This window comes from Lepidochelys olivacea (genome assembly GCF_965140295.1).
Source record: "Lepidochelys olivacea isolate rLepOli2 genome assembly, chromosome: 6".
NCBI classification, from domain to species: domain Eukaryota; kingdom Metazoa; phylum Chordata; order Testudines; family Cheloniidae; genus Lepidochelys; species Lepidochelys olivacea.
Genome location: NC_140416.1, coordinates 55802535 through 55818428, shown reverse-complemented (window position 1 = coordinate 55818428; position 15894 = coordinate 55802535). Strand labels below are relative to the sequence as shown.

At 54.6% G+C, this 15894-nt stretch overlaps 1 protein-coding gene across 3 annotated transcripts in view; it reads right to left on the bottom strand.

The window, feature by feature from the left end:
• Positions 1 to 3019: 3019 nt before the first annotated feature.
• Positions 3020 to 15894, bottom strand: part of DGKZ (diacylglycerol kinase zeta) — an 84105-nt gene continuing 71230 nt past the window's right edge. For all 3 annotated transcript variants that reach the window (XM_084630607.1, XM_084630608.1, XM_084630609.1), the window contains 6 exons: positions 14089 to 14120; positions 12467 to 12510; positions 11823 to 11943; positions 11070 to 11106; positions 10654 to 10753; positions 3020 to 6689 (listed from right to left, as the gene is read on the bottom strand). In XM_084630607.1, coding sequence (XP_084486733.1) covers positions 6573 to 6689; positions 10654 to 10753; positions 11070 to 11106; positions 11823 to 11943; positions 12467 to 12510; positions 14089 to 14120 — 451 coding nt within the window. In that variant the 3' untranslated portion in view covers positions 3020 to 6572. The remainder of the gene's footprint in view (positions 6690 to 10653; positions 10754 to 11069; positions 11107 to 11822; positions 11944 to 12466; positions 12511 to 14088; positions 14121 to 15894) is intronic.

The following is a 15894-nucleotide window of genomic DNA, read 5'->3' as shown; positions in this document are numbered from 1 at the left end:
ATGATCTAGGTTTACTTGGCCCTGCCTCAGTGCAGGGGGCTGGATTTGATGACTTCTCAAGGTCCCTACCCATCATTCTGGAATGATGTCTAGAGCATACAGGGGGTGAGTGAGACCCCAAAGCAGAGCAGAGAGCACATGCCTTTTGCATTGTCTTGTTTCTTTGTCCATTACTCAGATACTAGTGGGCAAGCAGAAGCTCCTACTGTGATCCGTGACAATCACCTGCCTCCTTCTCCATTCATTGTTATCCCAGGCCCAGCTCTGTGTGGTGTCTGGCCAAGCCAGGACTGTGTGGGGATGTGAGAACAAGGCAGTACACAGCTGAAGAGGGAAAACCCCGGAGAGGAACAAGAGTGATTCTTTCACGTTCTCCACAGGGATGTAATAAGGAGCAATCGGAGTGAATTTAAGCAAGGGGACATCCCAGTTGAATCTCACAAAAAGCATCTTGAAGGCTGGATAATTGTTTCCCCAAGGGGCCAAAGTGAAAAAACCATCAGTGGGGATATTTAAAATGAGATTGAACCAGAGCCCGAAAGGGATAAACAAAGTTCAACCGCACAGAATGTGAGGAGCTGCCTGCCCTGGGTGTGGCAAGCTGGTCGGGCTTGCAAGTCTCTAACATTAGCATCACCATTATGCCCATGGGCATGACCTGTGACGTAACAGACCCTGGCTTGTGGTACCAGTGAAATAGCCAGTTCTGAAGGCAAGAGCTGCTCGTTTTGCTCAGTCGTTTCTGGACCATGGAGCATGAGAACAGGAGGTACCAGGGCCCTGCTAGTGTCTCAAGCTGAATCTGCCCAAAGTGCTTCGATACTGAAGGTCAATAGTATTGTTTTTCTTTCCTCGCTCTCTCTCCCCTCTATTTCTGCTCCTCCCCCTGGCTTTCTCCCATACTCCCCCTTGGTCCCTGGGGGACCAGAGGATGGTGATGACTGGTTGGAAGGTGAGTGGGGAGCAGAGTGCATTTGTAGGGTTCTCTTTCTAATTGCAATGGAGGTGACAGTCCTGTACTTGTCCCTTCTGAGCCCTCAGGGAGGGGATGCAGGGGGACATTATGTCCTCCTCTGGCTCAGAAACAAAGCTCTATGTTTGCAAAGAGGGAGCAGAGTAGGGAGGGGGCCCAGGGCCAGAAACCCAAGGGCATTTCCCTGCAGCTGCGTGGATATCTGTAAGGCAAAATATAATCCACTGCCTGTTGGCTTGATTTTTAAGATGCCCTGATTTTTAAGATGGCACATGCCTTAAAGGAAGGTGGCACTGCCTGGGTGTAGCTCTGTCCTGGGAGAACATGGCATGGGTCCTCTGGAAGGGTAGCCTTGTCTCGTTTGTAGTTGGTCTGGAGGGTAGCTGATGCGGGTAATGATTAACACGGCCATATGTGCACTGTCCTGCCCTCAGCACCTGGTTAGTGCAGGCCAGGTTTGTGTGTATATTCAGTGACATACGTATGCTGGCAGGGCATGCATCTGGCACTCACTCGGGTACCCCGACACACATGAGCGTGCAGATGCACACAAAGGTATTTCTGGCACACACCTCCAACCACCTCTAACACACACAGGATTCCATAGGAACCTCTGCAGTCCATGTCCTGCTGGCCAGGGGGAGTTTCAAAAATTCACTACCCTCTGTATGGAACAGTACAATCCCCCAGCCCCAGCCCAGGGAGCTGGAGGCAGAGTCCCAAAACCTCCCAGAAGAGCAATGGGATTTTTGAATTCTCTTCCCCCTCCCACAAGCTGGAAATCTCTGGTCTCTGTGCTTACTGACAGTCCCTGCTGGGGAGAAATTGTCCAAATGCTGAGGGGTCTGGGCACTGAAGTGGAACTGACCCGTCCCTGAAATCCCAGCATGTATGTTTGATCCCTGGCCCCAGAGCCAGAAGGGCTGGGGCAATTTAGCATGTACGACACCAGCCACACACTCCTGCCCTTAGCTTCAAGGGGCTGTTAGTGACACAAGGCTCCCAGGGGACGGAGGGAATGTGTATATTGGGGGCAGAGGGGAAGCTTATAAACCCCAAACAATTTACGGAATGTAGGGGTGTGAAGGTGGGTCAGATTACTATGCAACCCTCAGGGTTCCGAATTTGAGGTGTGAGTTAAATTTCCCAGCCCTCACCCCACCTCATTAATTAGCAAGATGCTGTGTCCATCTCCAACACCTTCATGAGTGCAGCTCAGAGCACTGTGGGGGTAGATCAGGATTGTTGTCTCTATTTTACATAGAAATAAACACAGATGAATTGCTCACGCTCATATGAATGATTCAATACCAGAGCTGGAAACAGAACTCAAGAGTCCTAGCTCCTAGCCCTCTGATCCAGTGACCACCCCACATTCCTCTCCTGGACATAGGAAGACCACCCAGGAATCCTGCCTTCCAAGCCCCAGCTCTATCTACTAGAACATACACCCTTCCAGAAATGGGAAAAGAACACAGGAACCTTGGGTCCCAGTCCTTGCTCTAACCCCCAGAGTGCATCTCTTCCCAGTGACATGATCTCTCATGGGTAGGTTGCTATCAATGCTACAAGTGCTCTTTGGGAATAGTTAATACAAATAGAAACATTTCAAATTATAATGAACAAACAACCCTGCAGCTGCAAAGGGTCTGATTCTGGGGGGACAAACTCCCAGAAGCCTGACCCCAAAAGAAAGAACAAGATGCTCAAGACAACAGGCAGCAAATTAGGAGCTCACAGTCCCTGCTTCAGTCATGCTGATCATCAGGGTAAGGGGGAGAGTTTTCTCCATGCTACACTGCACTGTTGGATTGCTGGCCAGGTGCATATGGGTGGGGAGGGGTCTCTGAAAAGAAAGGCCTTGGGCCTAGGTAGGGAGGATCTGATCCAGCAGGGAAACCCAACGCCTTCTGAGCTCCTGGCCAGGGCTTCGAACGGAAGCGGTGTTGCTGAAGGGGCACCTTAGTGTCACACATAAGGCTGATTAGCTCATTCCTGTAGCATCTATCATCCTTGCAGGTCTCAGAGAGGGAGGGAAACAGGTAGTAAAATGTTCATCTTTTTATTTTAATGGCAAGAAACAACAACATCCAAACGGTCAAAGATGAAAAGCGATGGGAGCACAGGCTGCTGTCCAGGCACACGGCCTGCCAGAGCCGCAGTCCCAACAGAGTTACAAATATACCAGTCCTAAGAGTCTAGGAGACAGGAACCAGGCATTGCACAGAATCTCCACCCTCCAGTATTACAAAATACTCTCCTCCTCGCATAAAAACAAGCCAGGCTTGGAATTGCACAGCAACTCAGCTCATGGGCGCGCGCACACATGGGGGAAGTGGTCAGCGTGTGTTTGAACTACCTGTACAAAGACGAAGAGAGCATACAAATCAGGGAACGAGAGGACGGGCTCAGGGTGTAAACGCTTCCAGGCCAGGCTCAGTGTCCCAGCAGAGAGTGAGCAGTTTGTGCCACTAAGGAGACATAGTGTCTGTCCTGCTGTTGGCTAGCGGCAGCCACAGCTGGACGATGAGGCCCTTTACCCTGACCCTCTGCATATGCGTGAGAGATGGACATGGAGATCCATCCATTAGGCAGCATCCTCCAATGGTGCCCAGCACATGACAAACAGCCTAAACTGGTTCAGAATCACCTTCCTCTTTAATGCACAAGGGCAGGCCCATGATGGCCCACCTGACCCAAGCAGCTTGTTCACAGTGCATGCCAGGGCCTTTAGTTCCCAGGGGCTGCTGCACTCCTGCATAGGAGAGCACCACACATTTTATGGATGCTGGGTGCAGGCTTGCTAAACTGCCTTGCCCCCCCCCAACCATCTGGAGAGATGGGTCACTGGCCCATTTGTGCCATGGGGCATAGCTGTATGCAAGAAAGTCCCCCTCACCCCGACAGAACATGTGCTGGTTGTTTGCATTCTTCGCTGGTGCCCCACACATCTCCTGCAGGTCCAAATCCCCCTTTTGCCTCAGAACCGGGGGCATCTGGCTTGCAACTGTGGTGGCCAGGCACGTGTTAGTTCTCACCATATGGTTCTGTCTTCACCTGGGGTGGGTGGGTGGGGGTGCGTGTGTGGCAAGGCCACGCAGAGGACAGGCACACACAGCACAGGAGGGGGAATCCCTGGCAGCAGCAGAGACCCAACACTCCTGTCATCATAGTACTGACACAGCAGGTTAAGCGAAACAGCCCCAAGGGCAGATCACAGCAACCAGCTCTGTGTCAGAGCAGCTCCCACAGACATCAGCCCCACGCCAACAGGAATAATGGGGGGTGGGGGTGGGGGGGAGAAGTGGCTCCAGGTCCTTCTTGCCCCCGATCCTGCTCTCCTTCCACCCATGCCGGGAACAATTAACTACTGAAAACAAAGTAAAAAGCAGGTTCCCGCCTCTGTAAACAAAACCAGAAGGGTCCTAAGGAACACCAGCCCCACCCTCCCTGAGCTCCGATCGCAGCCCCCCACAGCCCCAGTAGTCAAAGACCTGCTGGGCGAGTGGAGCTTCCTGTTTCTCAGAGCCACCTAGGAACCCAAGGCTGAGATGAACTCACCGGAAGGCACTCACCTCCTGGCTGCTTCAGAGCACAACATGGCACCACTGAGCCTTCATGTTTCACTGCTTGTGCTCCACACCAGAGATTCACCCCTGAACTACTCAACTTCTGGTCTGGACAGGCCTGGTACCAGCCTGCCCTCCCTCAGCCAGCTCCCAGCCACCATGCTCTGGCAGGGTCAGACACTGGGGCAGTGTGAAGGGTCACACCCCAAACAGCCCTGGACTATTTAAGGCTGCTGCACCCACCCCAGCACAAAGCCAAGTGCAGGCCAGCTGACAACCGGCTTGATACGTCTCCCAGGTCCCAGGATTAGAGCTCCCCCGGGAGCAGAGGAGTGAGCCTCATTGTTCTGGAATGTTTGGGGCAGACTGCACTGCCTCTGCCAGGGATGGGGGCCACTGCGGGGAGGTAGCTCCCACTCCCCTTATCTGTTGAAAAGGCGGCAAATGAAGTGACTAAGATGGCAATGGGGCATGTGCGTGAAACTGGGGGAGCAGGGAGCTCCAAGCAGCTCGGGGCAGACAGGAGGGGCCACACAGAGAACTGGGGGCCCCAGCCCAGACAGTGGGAATCTACATGAAAGCTAAGGAGCAAGGGGTGGGATTATGCAGGGCCCAGAAGGGAGCAAAGCGGGGAGAGCTGGGCAAAGGGACTCAGACTGCATCTCGTGAACCATGCTGATAGGGGGCTGGCGTGGGAGTCCCATTGCTTGGGCAAAGCCCTGGGAATAGACTGAAGGGACTACTCCTGCCCTGGCCATGGGGCCAGAGGGCTAGACAGGGCCTCATCTAGCCCTTACCTCTAGGAGCTGTAGTTCTTGGGCCCTGGGCTGCTTTTACCAGATGCTGGATCCAGCTCCCCAGCGCTCTCGGTACAGGAGTATCTGGTCTATGGCACGCTCCAACCCCCCAGAAGCCTCCCTAACTGCACATTGAAGGGGTCCAGGGCAAGCGCTCCCAATGTGGGTGCTGGCGCAGCAGGAACCCGGTACTAAGGTTAGAGACAAGCTCCCTCCTCAGCCTGGCAGCCTCCCTGCTGCGTAAGCAGCACATATTTTTACCCACATTTCCAGCAGGCTGGTGTGCAGCAAATTAGAAGCACATGTGGAGGAAAGGGAGGCAGCAGATGAACTCCGGGAGAGGAATCAGGAAGGGGGGGGAGGGGGAGTGCCAGAAGGAGGCGGCTTGCGAGACCCAGGCACATTGCTGACATTTTGTTGTGGCACCTGGGTCCAGTTTTAACAAGCAGACAGCTTGCTTGGAACTCGGGGCAGATTTATGGGCATGGCTCCACTGGACATGCCAGGGGTTCTGGCCAGCTGTTGGGGGCCCCCTGTGCGGCTGCATAGGGCCTCAGAGCAAAGGGAGGAAGCAGGAGTAGGAGGTGGTATGGCAGCTGGATAGCAGTTAACTTCTCTCAGGCCCACAAGCATCCCCAATTATTCTGCAGTCGGGACAGCAGAGCTAGTGCCAACTGCAGGAGCAGGGCTGCTCTCTGGTGACCCCCTGTGGCGGTCTCAGGGAGTGATGTGGGCAGGTTCTGGGGGTAGGCCCCTGAGGGCTGGCGGGGGCAGTACTAGTGGTGATGAGCCCAGTGGAACCGCAGCACATGGAGCCATGACTGGGGCAGGCAGGTGGAGGCTGAACAACAAGAGTCCACAAGGACTACCGAGTCTCTTGAGGGGGCACCAGCCATCACTCCCACCAACAGGGGCAGCACAGAGGCTCCATCTCTCCCCAACCGCGGAGATGGCTCCTATAGGATGCGCGGGTGGGAGAGCTGCCGGAGCAGAGTCCATCCAGTGCAGGATGTATGGAAAGTGGTGGGAGATAGCTGGGGGGGGAGTGAGTCCCAAATGTCCATACAAATGAATACAGTCTCAGCCAGGCCTGGGACAGAGCTGCTGTCGCCTCTTCCCCCTCCTCTGGGACTAAGTAGAGATCTGGGAAGGGCTGAGCCGGACCCGCAGCATGGGAGTCGCCCTCCTGTCCTGCCCGCACTGGCAGGACCACGTGGTAAGGCACACTGAGCACTACACAGCCGTCTCCTGATCCTCCCGCTGGATCATCTGGTAGTGCTGACGATGTTCGAGGTAGGCAGCCAGGTCAGGGTCGTTGGCCTTCTCAGCTCTGTGCTTGGGGGTGTCTCCCTGTGCAGAGGAAAAGGGAGCAAAGCAGAGGTGAAACATCCAAACACAGACCCACAGGAGATCCCTCCCCACAGCCTGCAGCCAGTAACTCTGAGTGCCAGAGGGGCTCCTCCATACCAAATCTGCAGAGGCTGAGAGTCTGTTACAGCCCCCATCACAGAGCACTGAACCTAGAGCTCCAGTTGTAGCAGCTGTCCCCTCAGCTCAATCCCTGGTGTGGTGGCCAAGATGGCGGCCGCCACATTTGCACCCCTTTCTCCCTGCCATTTTACATCCTGCAGGGCTGACCATGGGCATGAGAGAGCTGCTCTTACCATGTGGGGAGAGCTCTGCTTACAGCCTCTGCTTGGCCTGGTGTCTCTAGTGAAGAGCTGGGACACCACTAGCATTATGCTGCTCTCCTTCCACCAGACACCTACGTCCCTCCCTGCCTCAACAGCTCCGTGCCTGGGGTAGGCCCCCCCCCATGGCTTCCCCTTTCATGGCTGTGTTGTTTGTAGCCTAGTAAACTGGTTTTCAAACTGTGAGGCATGTCTGGGGGTGGGAGGGTGCACGGACCTGACTGGTTACAAATTTTTTCTTGTTTCTTCAAAATATTGATGACAAAATAAGAATTCCTCACACTAGCTGCCAGGCTGAAAGATGGAGGAGGAGGGACCTCTCCTTCCACAGGAGGTTGCGGGGAAGGAGAGGGGCCCTTACAGCTCACTGGCCTCTCCTGAGGCTGATGCATAGAGGCCCCCTGGGGACATAGTTTCTCCCTGCCCCCACAGGCTCTTGTGCATGTGTGGTGGGGATCACACTAGAGCCAAAGGAGCCTATGACCTCTCAGTGATTCTAGCAGGTCCCAGAGGCAAGGGCATAAGGAGAGGGGTGCAGCCCACCTGTCTGTGTCCTGCTGGGGTCACCCACCTGGAGTGGGTCACAGGCAGAGGATGCTCATGGGCTGGGGAGCAAGGGGGCACCCTGGCTAGGTTGGGCTCCCAGCCCCCCTGGAAATTTCTGTTTATAAGAAGGAGGGGAGGTGCTCCTGGGACATGAATCTCTGAAGGGGGACCCAGCAAAAGAGTTTGGGAACTTCAGGCCTAGCAGAAGTGCTGCTTTCCCACAAAGCCGCAGGCTGGGAGTAGGGTTTCTAGGAGTGCAGAGCCCAGGGTCACACTGCTGCTGTCCATATTTGGTTCCCTGCAGGGCATGTGGCCAAGATGTGCGGCGTGCAATGTCTGGTGATAATAGGTTTGCCATAAAGGGAAGGGAAGCATGACTGGAAGATATAGGTGCATGCTGGAAAGGATATTTAGATTTTGCTAAGAGACTGGAAGGTGCGGGCTAGATAAGTCCCTGTCAAGCCCATTTGCACCTCCTGCTGGCTAGGACAGAGACTGTCCTGTCACATGTATTCCCCTCTTCACGCACTGCATATAAAGACGACCAAGACTGGTCTCTCTGACTGTCCAGTCTCTGTAACCTGCTGCTTTTTCAGCTCTGTGGAAAGCAGGCTAGGCAGAGTGAGGGGGAGAGAGCTGAAGGACATGTGGGGGGAGGAGTGAGGTGTACGTCTGAGGAGCACTTTGAAACACCATCCCTCCTTCCTCCCCCCAGTAACTGCTCCTGCTCCTCAAGGAGGCTCACATTTCACCAGCTTATTGCAGCCATCTGGACTGTGTCCACTAATGAACTCCCGCACTCCATAAAAAGCAAATCTGTTAACAGCTTTCAGCTCCGTCTCCTCTCTCCTCCCTTCCCCCTCCCGCTGGTTAACTGCCCCTGCTCCTCTGCGCTGAACAAACCCTCTACTGAGCAGGGCCAAGGAAACCTGGCACTCTGCCACTTCCATTGAAAACCCCCTCCCCAAGGAGAGTGCAACTTATCCACACTGGCTCTCAGAGCTCAGCAGGGTGAAGGCAGCCAGAACAAGGGGGAAGGGATCCCAAGCCTCTGGGACAATCCACATCTATATTTCATTGGGGCAAACAATGCTCAAACACGCAAGGGTCTCACAAACACGGATGCAGCTGCAGACAGAAGCCCACACACACAGAGGAACACAGAGGTACAAAGGCAGATAGATGCAAGGCACACACAGGTCCACTTGCAGTCACAGAGTGTAGGCCCAGGATCTCACAGGGATCTCCCCCAGCAGGGCTGGAGCCAGTGTGTTGTGCTTCACTGCCCAGTGCTCCTCCAGGGGTCTCCTCAGTAGGCAGAATCTAAACGCTCATTTAGCAAAAGGAAATACTGTGTTTCCCTTCTGACTGCACAAGCCCTGATGCAGCGCTGCCTGCTCAAGTCTGCAGAAACACAGTCTGAAACAAGAGCTGCAAGAGGCCCTCCGTGCAGCCCAACTGATTCATGTAACATGACGAAGCCCAGCCCCATCTACCCTGGTTTGCTTTGCCAGAGGTGTATGGGACCCAACTGTATTGTATGCACATTACCAAACTGTATTACACTCTGTAAGGATCAGGGTTCACATACAGCTTCCAGAATGTGGTTTGTTCTTGCCCATACTACAGGAAAGTTCTAAGCGATCAGTGCTGGGGAGGACATGGGACTTCCTTGACAGTCACAAGGCCAGGTGTGCATTTATACAAACAGACACACCCCCGCTGGGCCCCCTCTCCTCCAGCTGGGCAGTCAGTCCTTAAAAAAATTCCCTTCAGCACTGGCTGGGCGGGGGGGGGGGGGGGCACTTGCACCTGAGAACTCAGGGTGACAGACATCTGGGTCCTTCTCACTTCAACAGAGAGGATTCCATGCCCAGAGATCTTGTGGTGGGACCTCAGCAAAGCTGTTTTGGCAAAGTCTTCCTAGCCCCAGCCCAGGCCTCAGCCTCCTACTTTGGTCCTTTTCTCCTTTGTTTCTATGGCCACTCGATGTGCCCCCAAGCAAAGCCATTCCTGATCTGGGCACATGACAAGGCCCGAGTCGTTTGCTGGAAGTTAGGAAGGCAGGGCAGCTGCCAGGGAGTGTTTGTAGAGCATCTCCCTGGCTGCTGGCAAAGGGTTTGATTGCAGCCTAAAGCATTCAGAAGTTTTTATAGCCTCATTAGGGTTGGCTGCCCAGGTGAACTCCTCTGCTGTATCCCAGCCCTGGGAACCTCTGGCACCAAGACATAACCGCACCTCTTGGCTATCTACCAGGTCCCAGAGCTGGCCCGGCACTGAGATGCTATTATGTTCCCTGTGCTATATCCCGATACACAGAGCTTTGACACAGAGACACGTCTGCTTCCCCGCCGCTGTATGCCAGCCCCTGGGAACCTCTTGTATCAAAACATAACCTTGCCCTTTTTGCTACAACTCCTCTGGCAGAGACATGACTGCATCCCAACCACTGTGTCTTGGTCTTCACGAGCCACTGGCACCAAGACACAGCAGAATTTATTCTACGCATAAGTGACACTGCCTGACCCACTTGCTAACACTCTCTGTGGGGCTGGCTATTTGAAAACACGCCCTGCCTTTGCATCTCTCAGAGCTCCCTCCTCTCCCCATCCCCCCACTCGGGAGAGCTGACAGCGCTGCTGGGAGGGGAACTCTCTGGCGAGACTGTCCTTGCAATGACCTCAGATGGTGGGAAGAGGGGAAAAGAAACATTCCACCTACTCATTTAGAAAAAGCACTGGGGCAGCACAGAAGAGCTAGGAGGAGACACCCTTTGTGCAGCTCTAAGGATCTGCTGCTCAGTGAGTGGGCAGGGGTAGGTGAGATTTTGTGCTCCATGCTGAACTACTGGAGAAGCCCGAGGCTCCAGACTGTATCCAGGGACCCCCTTCACATAGGGAATGTGTGGCACATTTGGCTGGGCTCTAAGCTAGTGCCCTCACATTCCCTTCACTGCTCCTCTCCTGAGCCAGCTGGCTCACACCTTCTGAATCTCTGCTCCAGCCATTCACCAGTGCCCCATGTACACCCTTATTCCCAGAACTCCCATCTCCCATTCCCAGCCCATCTGACCTTACCTGCAGGTCTGTTTTCATGAGCGAAGCCCCAGCCTCCACAATGTAGTGGCAGATAGTGCGTTGGCGCAGGGCAGCCGCCTGGTGCAGGCTGGTCTCGCCACTGGGGAGAAGAGACAAGAGGAAGGAATGAGATCCCCAGGCAAAGCGAGAGGGCAAGTGACATACACAGGGGCTGCAGTGAGGGACCCCTCCTAGGGAGGCCTGGGATGGGAGGCGAATTCAGTCTGGTCACACTTCTGCAGCAAAGGACCCCACCCCTGCCTCAGAGAGCACCTGGGTGGGAGGAGAATTCAGTCCCTGGGGCTGTTCAGTCCAAGCCTGGTGTGGAAGTGGTGGCTGGCGGTTGCAGTGAAGGCAGCTGGGTATAGAAAACAGAGGGTTTGGGCATCAAATAATACAAACCACAAGCAACTTACTTCTCGTCTTCTGTCGCATCGAGGATCTCTGCAGGGGCTGGAGAGAGAAAGACAATGTGGGGTAATGAGACCAGCCTGCTTGACAGAGACCTTCTTGCACACTCCCCAGCAATGCACAGCACAGTCTCTTCTCACACACCTGGGGTCTCCTGCATACCACTGCGGAGACCTCATCTGATAACTGAGAGAGACCCAAGCAGCTAGAGATGTAGCTGCCTGGGAACAGTGGCGGAATCTGGCCGGTAGGGTTGGGGAGGAGGAGTTGCCCCTGGACTCAAATACAGAGAAATGTAAAAGAAAAACCAGCCCTCATTCTGGTGAGACCCACCAAAACCCAAGCTGTGAGCTGCCCCCACTGGCAAAAGCAGGTAACTAGAAAACAGACAGGCATCAATACTTGAAACTGACCAAAATACTCCAGGCCATGTTGCAGCTTCAGTTGCCTCTGGCTTCGGTGAGATCACACGGGTATCACATAAGTCTAAGGCTGAACCTGGCCTTGTATTTGCCAGCGAGAATACAAACAGGAAGGAGGGACGGGACACTTCCCAAGCCTTGCAGAGAGGCGAGAGGTTGCCACAAACAAAGCAAGGCAGAGAGAAGGGCATCTGAACACTAGCATCATCCCCTTCGAGCAGAGACTTGTAGAGAGGCGCAGTGAATTCGGCCTCCATCCCTCTGTGCCAGTTCCAGGGGTCATGGCACCCCCAGCCCAGAGCTGTACCAACAGCTGGATCCAGGCTCCCAGCTTACCATTCTCAATGACGTATTTGACAATCTCCTTGCTCCCCGATTTGACGGCATGGTGCAGCACGGTCTGACCTGAGGAGTCTCGCATCATCAGGTCCCCTCCTGCCTGGTGCAGCTCTCGAAACTACAGGAACACACGTCAGCTCTGGATTAGAGTCTCCTACTCAGGCCTCCTCTAACCTCTGAGCACCAGGGCAAGAGCTGTGCCTGTGGGAAGGCCCTTCCCACTCACACCCTGCAGGGCGGGTCTTTGCCAGCAGAACCTGCAGCAAGATTACCTGAGTATATGCCCCAGGGTAGGGAACTGAACTGCTCTCCAAACTCAGCCAGCAAGGCTACAGCTGCCTTCATCTAACGCGGCACATGCAGCCCTCCCAGAACAGGATTCCTTGTTGTGAGCCTATCTGGACCCCATCCGGCACTGCTCGGAGGAAGCTCACACTGCTAAGGACTCTTCATGCACCGCTGTGAGGAAGGAGTCACAGCTGGGGCTAGCAGGGCAATGACAAAGCCTGGCTAACAGGCACCAACAGGGTGCTGGAGAAGGGATGCTCACGCCACACTGGGGTCCTAGCTAGCTGCTGTGGGGAAAGGCACAGCACCCCCCTAGCACTGTGGCTGCATTCGTGGCACATGGCAGCTCTTACCTTCTGGAAATCATTACTCTTGGCAGCAGCTATCAAGGCGTTATCTGCAGAGAGGAGACACTGGTCAGGATGACAGAAGCCAAGCAGGAGATGGGAAGAGAGAGGGCTGCTTGTGCAGGGGGAAACTCTCTCTCTCTGCACATGCACGCGCACTGACTGAGCTGCCATGTATCCTACAGTGGGGCAGGTGGAAACACCAAGGAGGTGCAAGTGGAAGGCAACCTTTTTCCCAGGCTCTCTTCCGTTTCAGTCTCTTCTGGGCTAAGAGGCAGTTTCAATGGCAGAGTGACACAGTCCTCACCCCAGGCCAGTTCACATCGTGCACTTCTGGAGCTGCCTTAGGACACGGCTCACAGCCTGTTAGTGCCTGTGCAATGGGAGCTGCCAGAAGCATGTTTCTCCAGCACCACAGTCTGTGCCAGTGACCTCCTCCCAGTGTGGGAGCAGGGCCAAAATCTCCCCTCCCTCCCCAGCTGCTGGGCACAGCTGGCTGCTTCCTGCTGACAGTCCCTGAACATCAGGGTGCTGCTGGCAGGGCATCCCTGGGCCTGGAATTCCCCTGAGTCCAATCCCCTCACGCAGGGCTTGGGAGGAGAAGGGTTCAGGGGAGCCACTGGCCAGGCTGGTTTTGCCTGGAACACGGCATGCACCAGAGGGTTAGTGGGGGGCTCAGCTTTATAATGCTGGGTGCCCCCAGGGGTGGGGGAGAGGTAAGGAGAAAATGGGGGCAGCCCACGGGATGAGGTGTGAGGGGAGAAACACCCATGGGAGGGGGGAGGAGTTAGACCACATTCCCCGGGTGCAAGGCCAGGCCCCAGCTTTGGCGAGGTCCAGAAGGAATGTTTTCAAGACCATGGAAAAAGTAACTCCTGAGGTGGAGGGGAAGAGCAGGGTGAAGGGCAAATGAGGGGGTCCCTGGGGAGCCAGCCAGCTGGGATGCCTCTCACCAGTGACTCATTCACACGTCCAGGAACCGGCTCTGTTCAAGCTCCAGGAAACTTTTTCCATTTGCTCAGCTGAGGGAGGCCCCTGACCTTGTGCTCCCCCCTCCCAGAGCCCCTGCCAGTGCCTGGCAGAGACAAACACCACCCCCAGCAACACATCTCAAGGCCTGGATTCTGCAGGTGGGAGATTAACCTCACCACCCTGTCATTTCCTGCCCCACACTTCACAAGCAGGCTGGGAAAAGGCTCCCTGCACTGCTCCACTATGCAAGCAAATGGCTATCAGGTCTCTCCAGCCAGTCACTCCTGCCGCTCCCCTCGGGGAACCTCCCTGGAGAACCTGAGCCCCGATCCCCCTGAATGGCAGTGCATTGTGCAGTCACTGCAGCGTCAAGTGTGACCCTCTCCCTTGCCACCCCATAGGCTGTGCAGTTCTCGCAGAGCCTATGGTTGGGTCTGGATCCCAGACAGAGCAGTGCCATGTGACACCAGCAGGGGCGGGGCTCTCCAGACATTCCCATCACCCCCGTTTTCTCAGACAACGATAGCGCTCAGTTTGTGGGGAACACAGAATCAGGGCAGGGACTCAGGTGCATCTGCTAGTATAACCCTAAGTGTGACAGGAACAGGGAAGCCAGAGACTTACCAAAGGCCTGCAGCACAGATTGAAGGACTTACCTTCGTGGCAGGGGCAGCCCCCTGCTTCTGAGCTGGAAGAGAAGAGAGGGAGAGATTCAGAACTGACGCTGTCAAAAGCCATGATAAGCAAGTCTTCTGCAGCAAACTCCCCTCCCCTGCACTGGTCTCTGTGATCCTCACAGGCATAGCCCATCAGCATCCCTTGCTGGGAGAGGCTAGGACTGGACTAGTTGGGAACTCCTTGTGATGAAGTGGGAATTTTCTGTAATATTTTATGAGTCCTGTTTGTGCCTCAGTTTCCCCTATGGGCTGTGCTGTTACTTAGGGGGTAGAAAAGGGCTGTTTGCTCAGATGTAGATTCGGGTGTCACTTAAATGTGTGGGGCTTGGTCCCCATATCAATGGAGCCTCTGAAAAGAAGACAGCAAATCCAACTCTCTGGACATTGAGACCTAGCAATCAACTACCTAGAGAGATACACTTCCCCACTTCCCCGGGGGGGTGCGGGAGGGGCGCACAGCTGAGCAGTATTTCCCAGGTCTGGAACAAAGGAGGACTCTAGGTGTGGGGATAAGTGTTGGCTGCTGGAGGCAGCCAGGGAGGCTCTCACCTGGAGCCTGACCAAGGAGAGAGAGCAAGCTTGAACAACGGGGTTCACTACAGCTTGGCTGGCCTCTGGGCAAACCTGAATGGACCAGGCTTTAACCTTCCTGCCTCTTTGCTCACTTAAGGAAGTTGCTATGCTTTGTTCCAGGTAACTTCTAAACCCCCCCGTTTTGACAATGCTGCATGTCACTGCACACGCTTGGCAAGGTGCATTAATCCCTAAAGAGCATACAAATCTCCTCTCTCAGCTGGATGTGCTCAAGAGCACTCTCGGTGTGAAGCAGGAGCACTGCAGGCACAAAGGTCCAGCCTAAGGAGGCAGTGAAGCCGCATGGCTTACTCTGGAGGAAGTGAGAGACTCCTTTGGGGTCTGGCACACTGAAGGGGTCCCCCCCGAAACTGTTCTAAAGATGGGGTGGTAGCACCGATCCTGTGGCTCTGTGACACTTCCCCACTGCGGGAGCCCTGCCTGATGGCTAGTCAAGCTGGGGCTGTGTGAGCAGCAGAAGTTTCCTGTGTACCAGCCTGCCACTGGAGAGACACTGCTGCTGAGAGACCAGCTGCATGGATGCCGGCTGGGATAGGACGGGAAAAAGGAATCACAGAATCATAGAAATGTAGGGCTGGGTGGGACCTCGAGAGATCATCTAGTCCAGCCCCCTGCGCTGTGGCAGGGCCAAACAAACCTTGACCATCCCTGACAGGTGTTCATCCAGCTTGGTCTTAAACACCTCCAAAGATGGGGATTCCACAACCTCCCTTTGAAGCTTGGTCCAGAGTTTAACTACCCTTATAGCTAGAAAGTTTTTCCTAATATCTAACCTAAATCTCTCTTTCAGAAGATTAAGCCAGTTTTCTTGTCCTACCTTCAGTGGGCCTGGAGAACGACTGATCACCATCCTCTCTAGAACACCCCGTAACATTTAGCAGACTGGTATCAGGTCCCCCGCCGTCTTCTTTTCTCAAGATGGAACATGCCCAGTTTTTTTAACCTTTCCTCATAGCTCATGTTTTCTAAACCTTTGATCATTTTAGTGGCTCTCCTCGGGACTCTCTTCAGTTTGTCCCCATTCTTCCTAAAGTGTGGTGCCCAGAACTGGACACAGCACTCCAGCTGAGGCCTTCTCAGTGCTGAGTAGAACAGGAGTTACCTCCCCTGTCTTACATACAACACTCCTGTTAATACACCCCAGAAAGGCAGGAGCTGTTTTCCCACTTGCTTTACATGGTTACTCATATT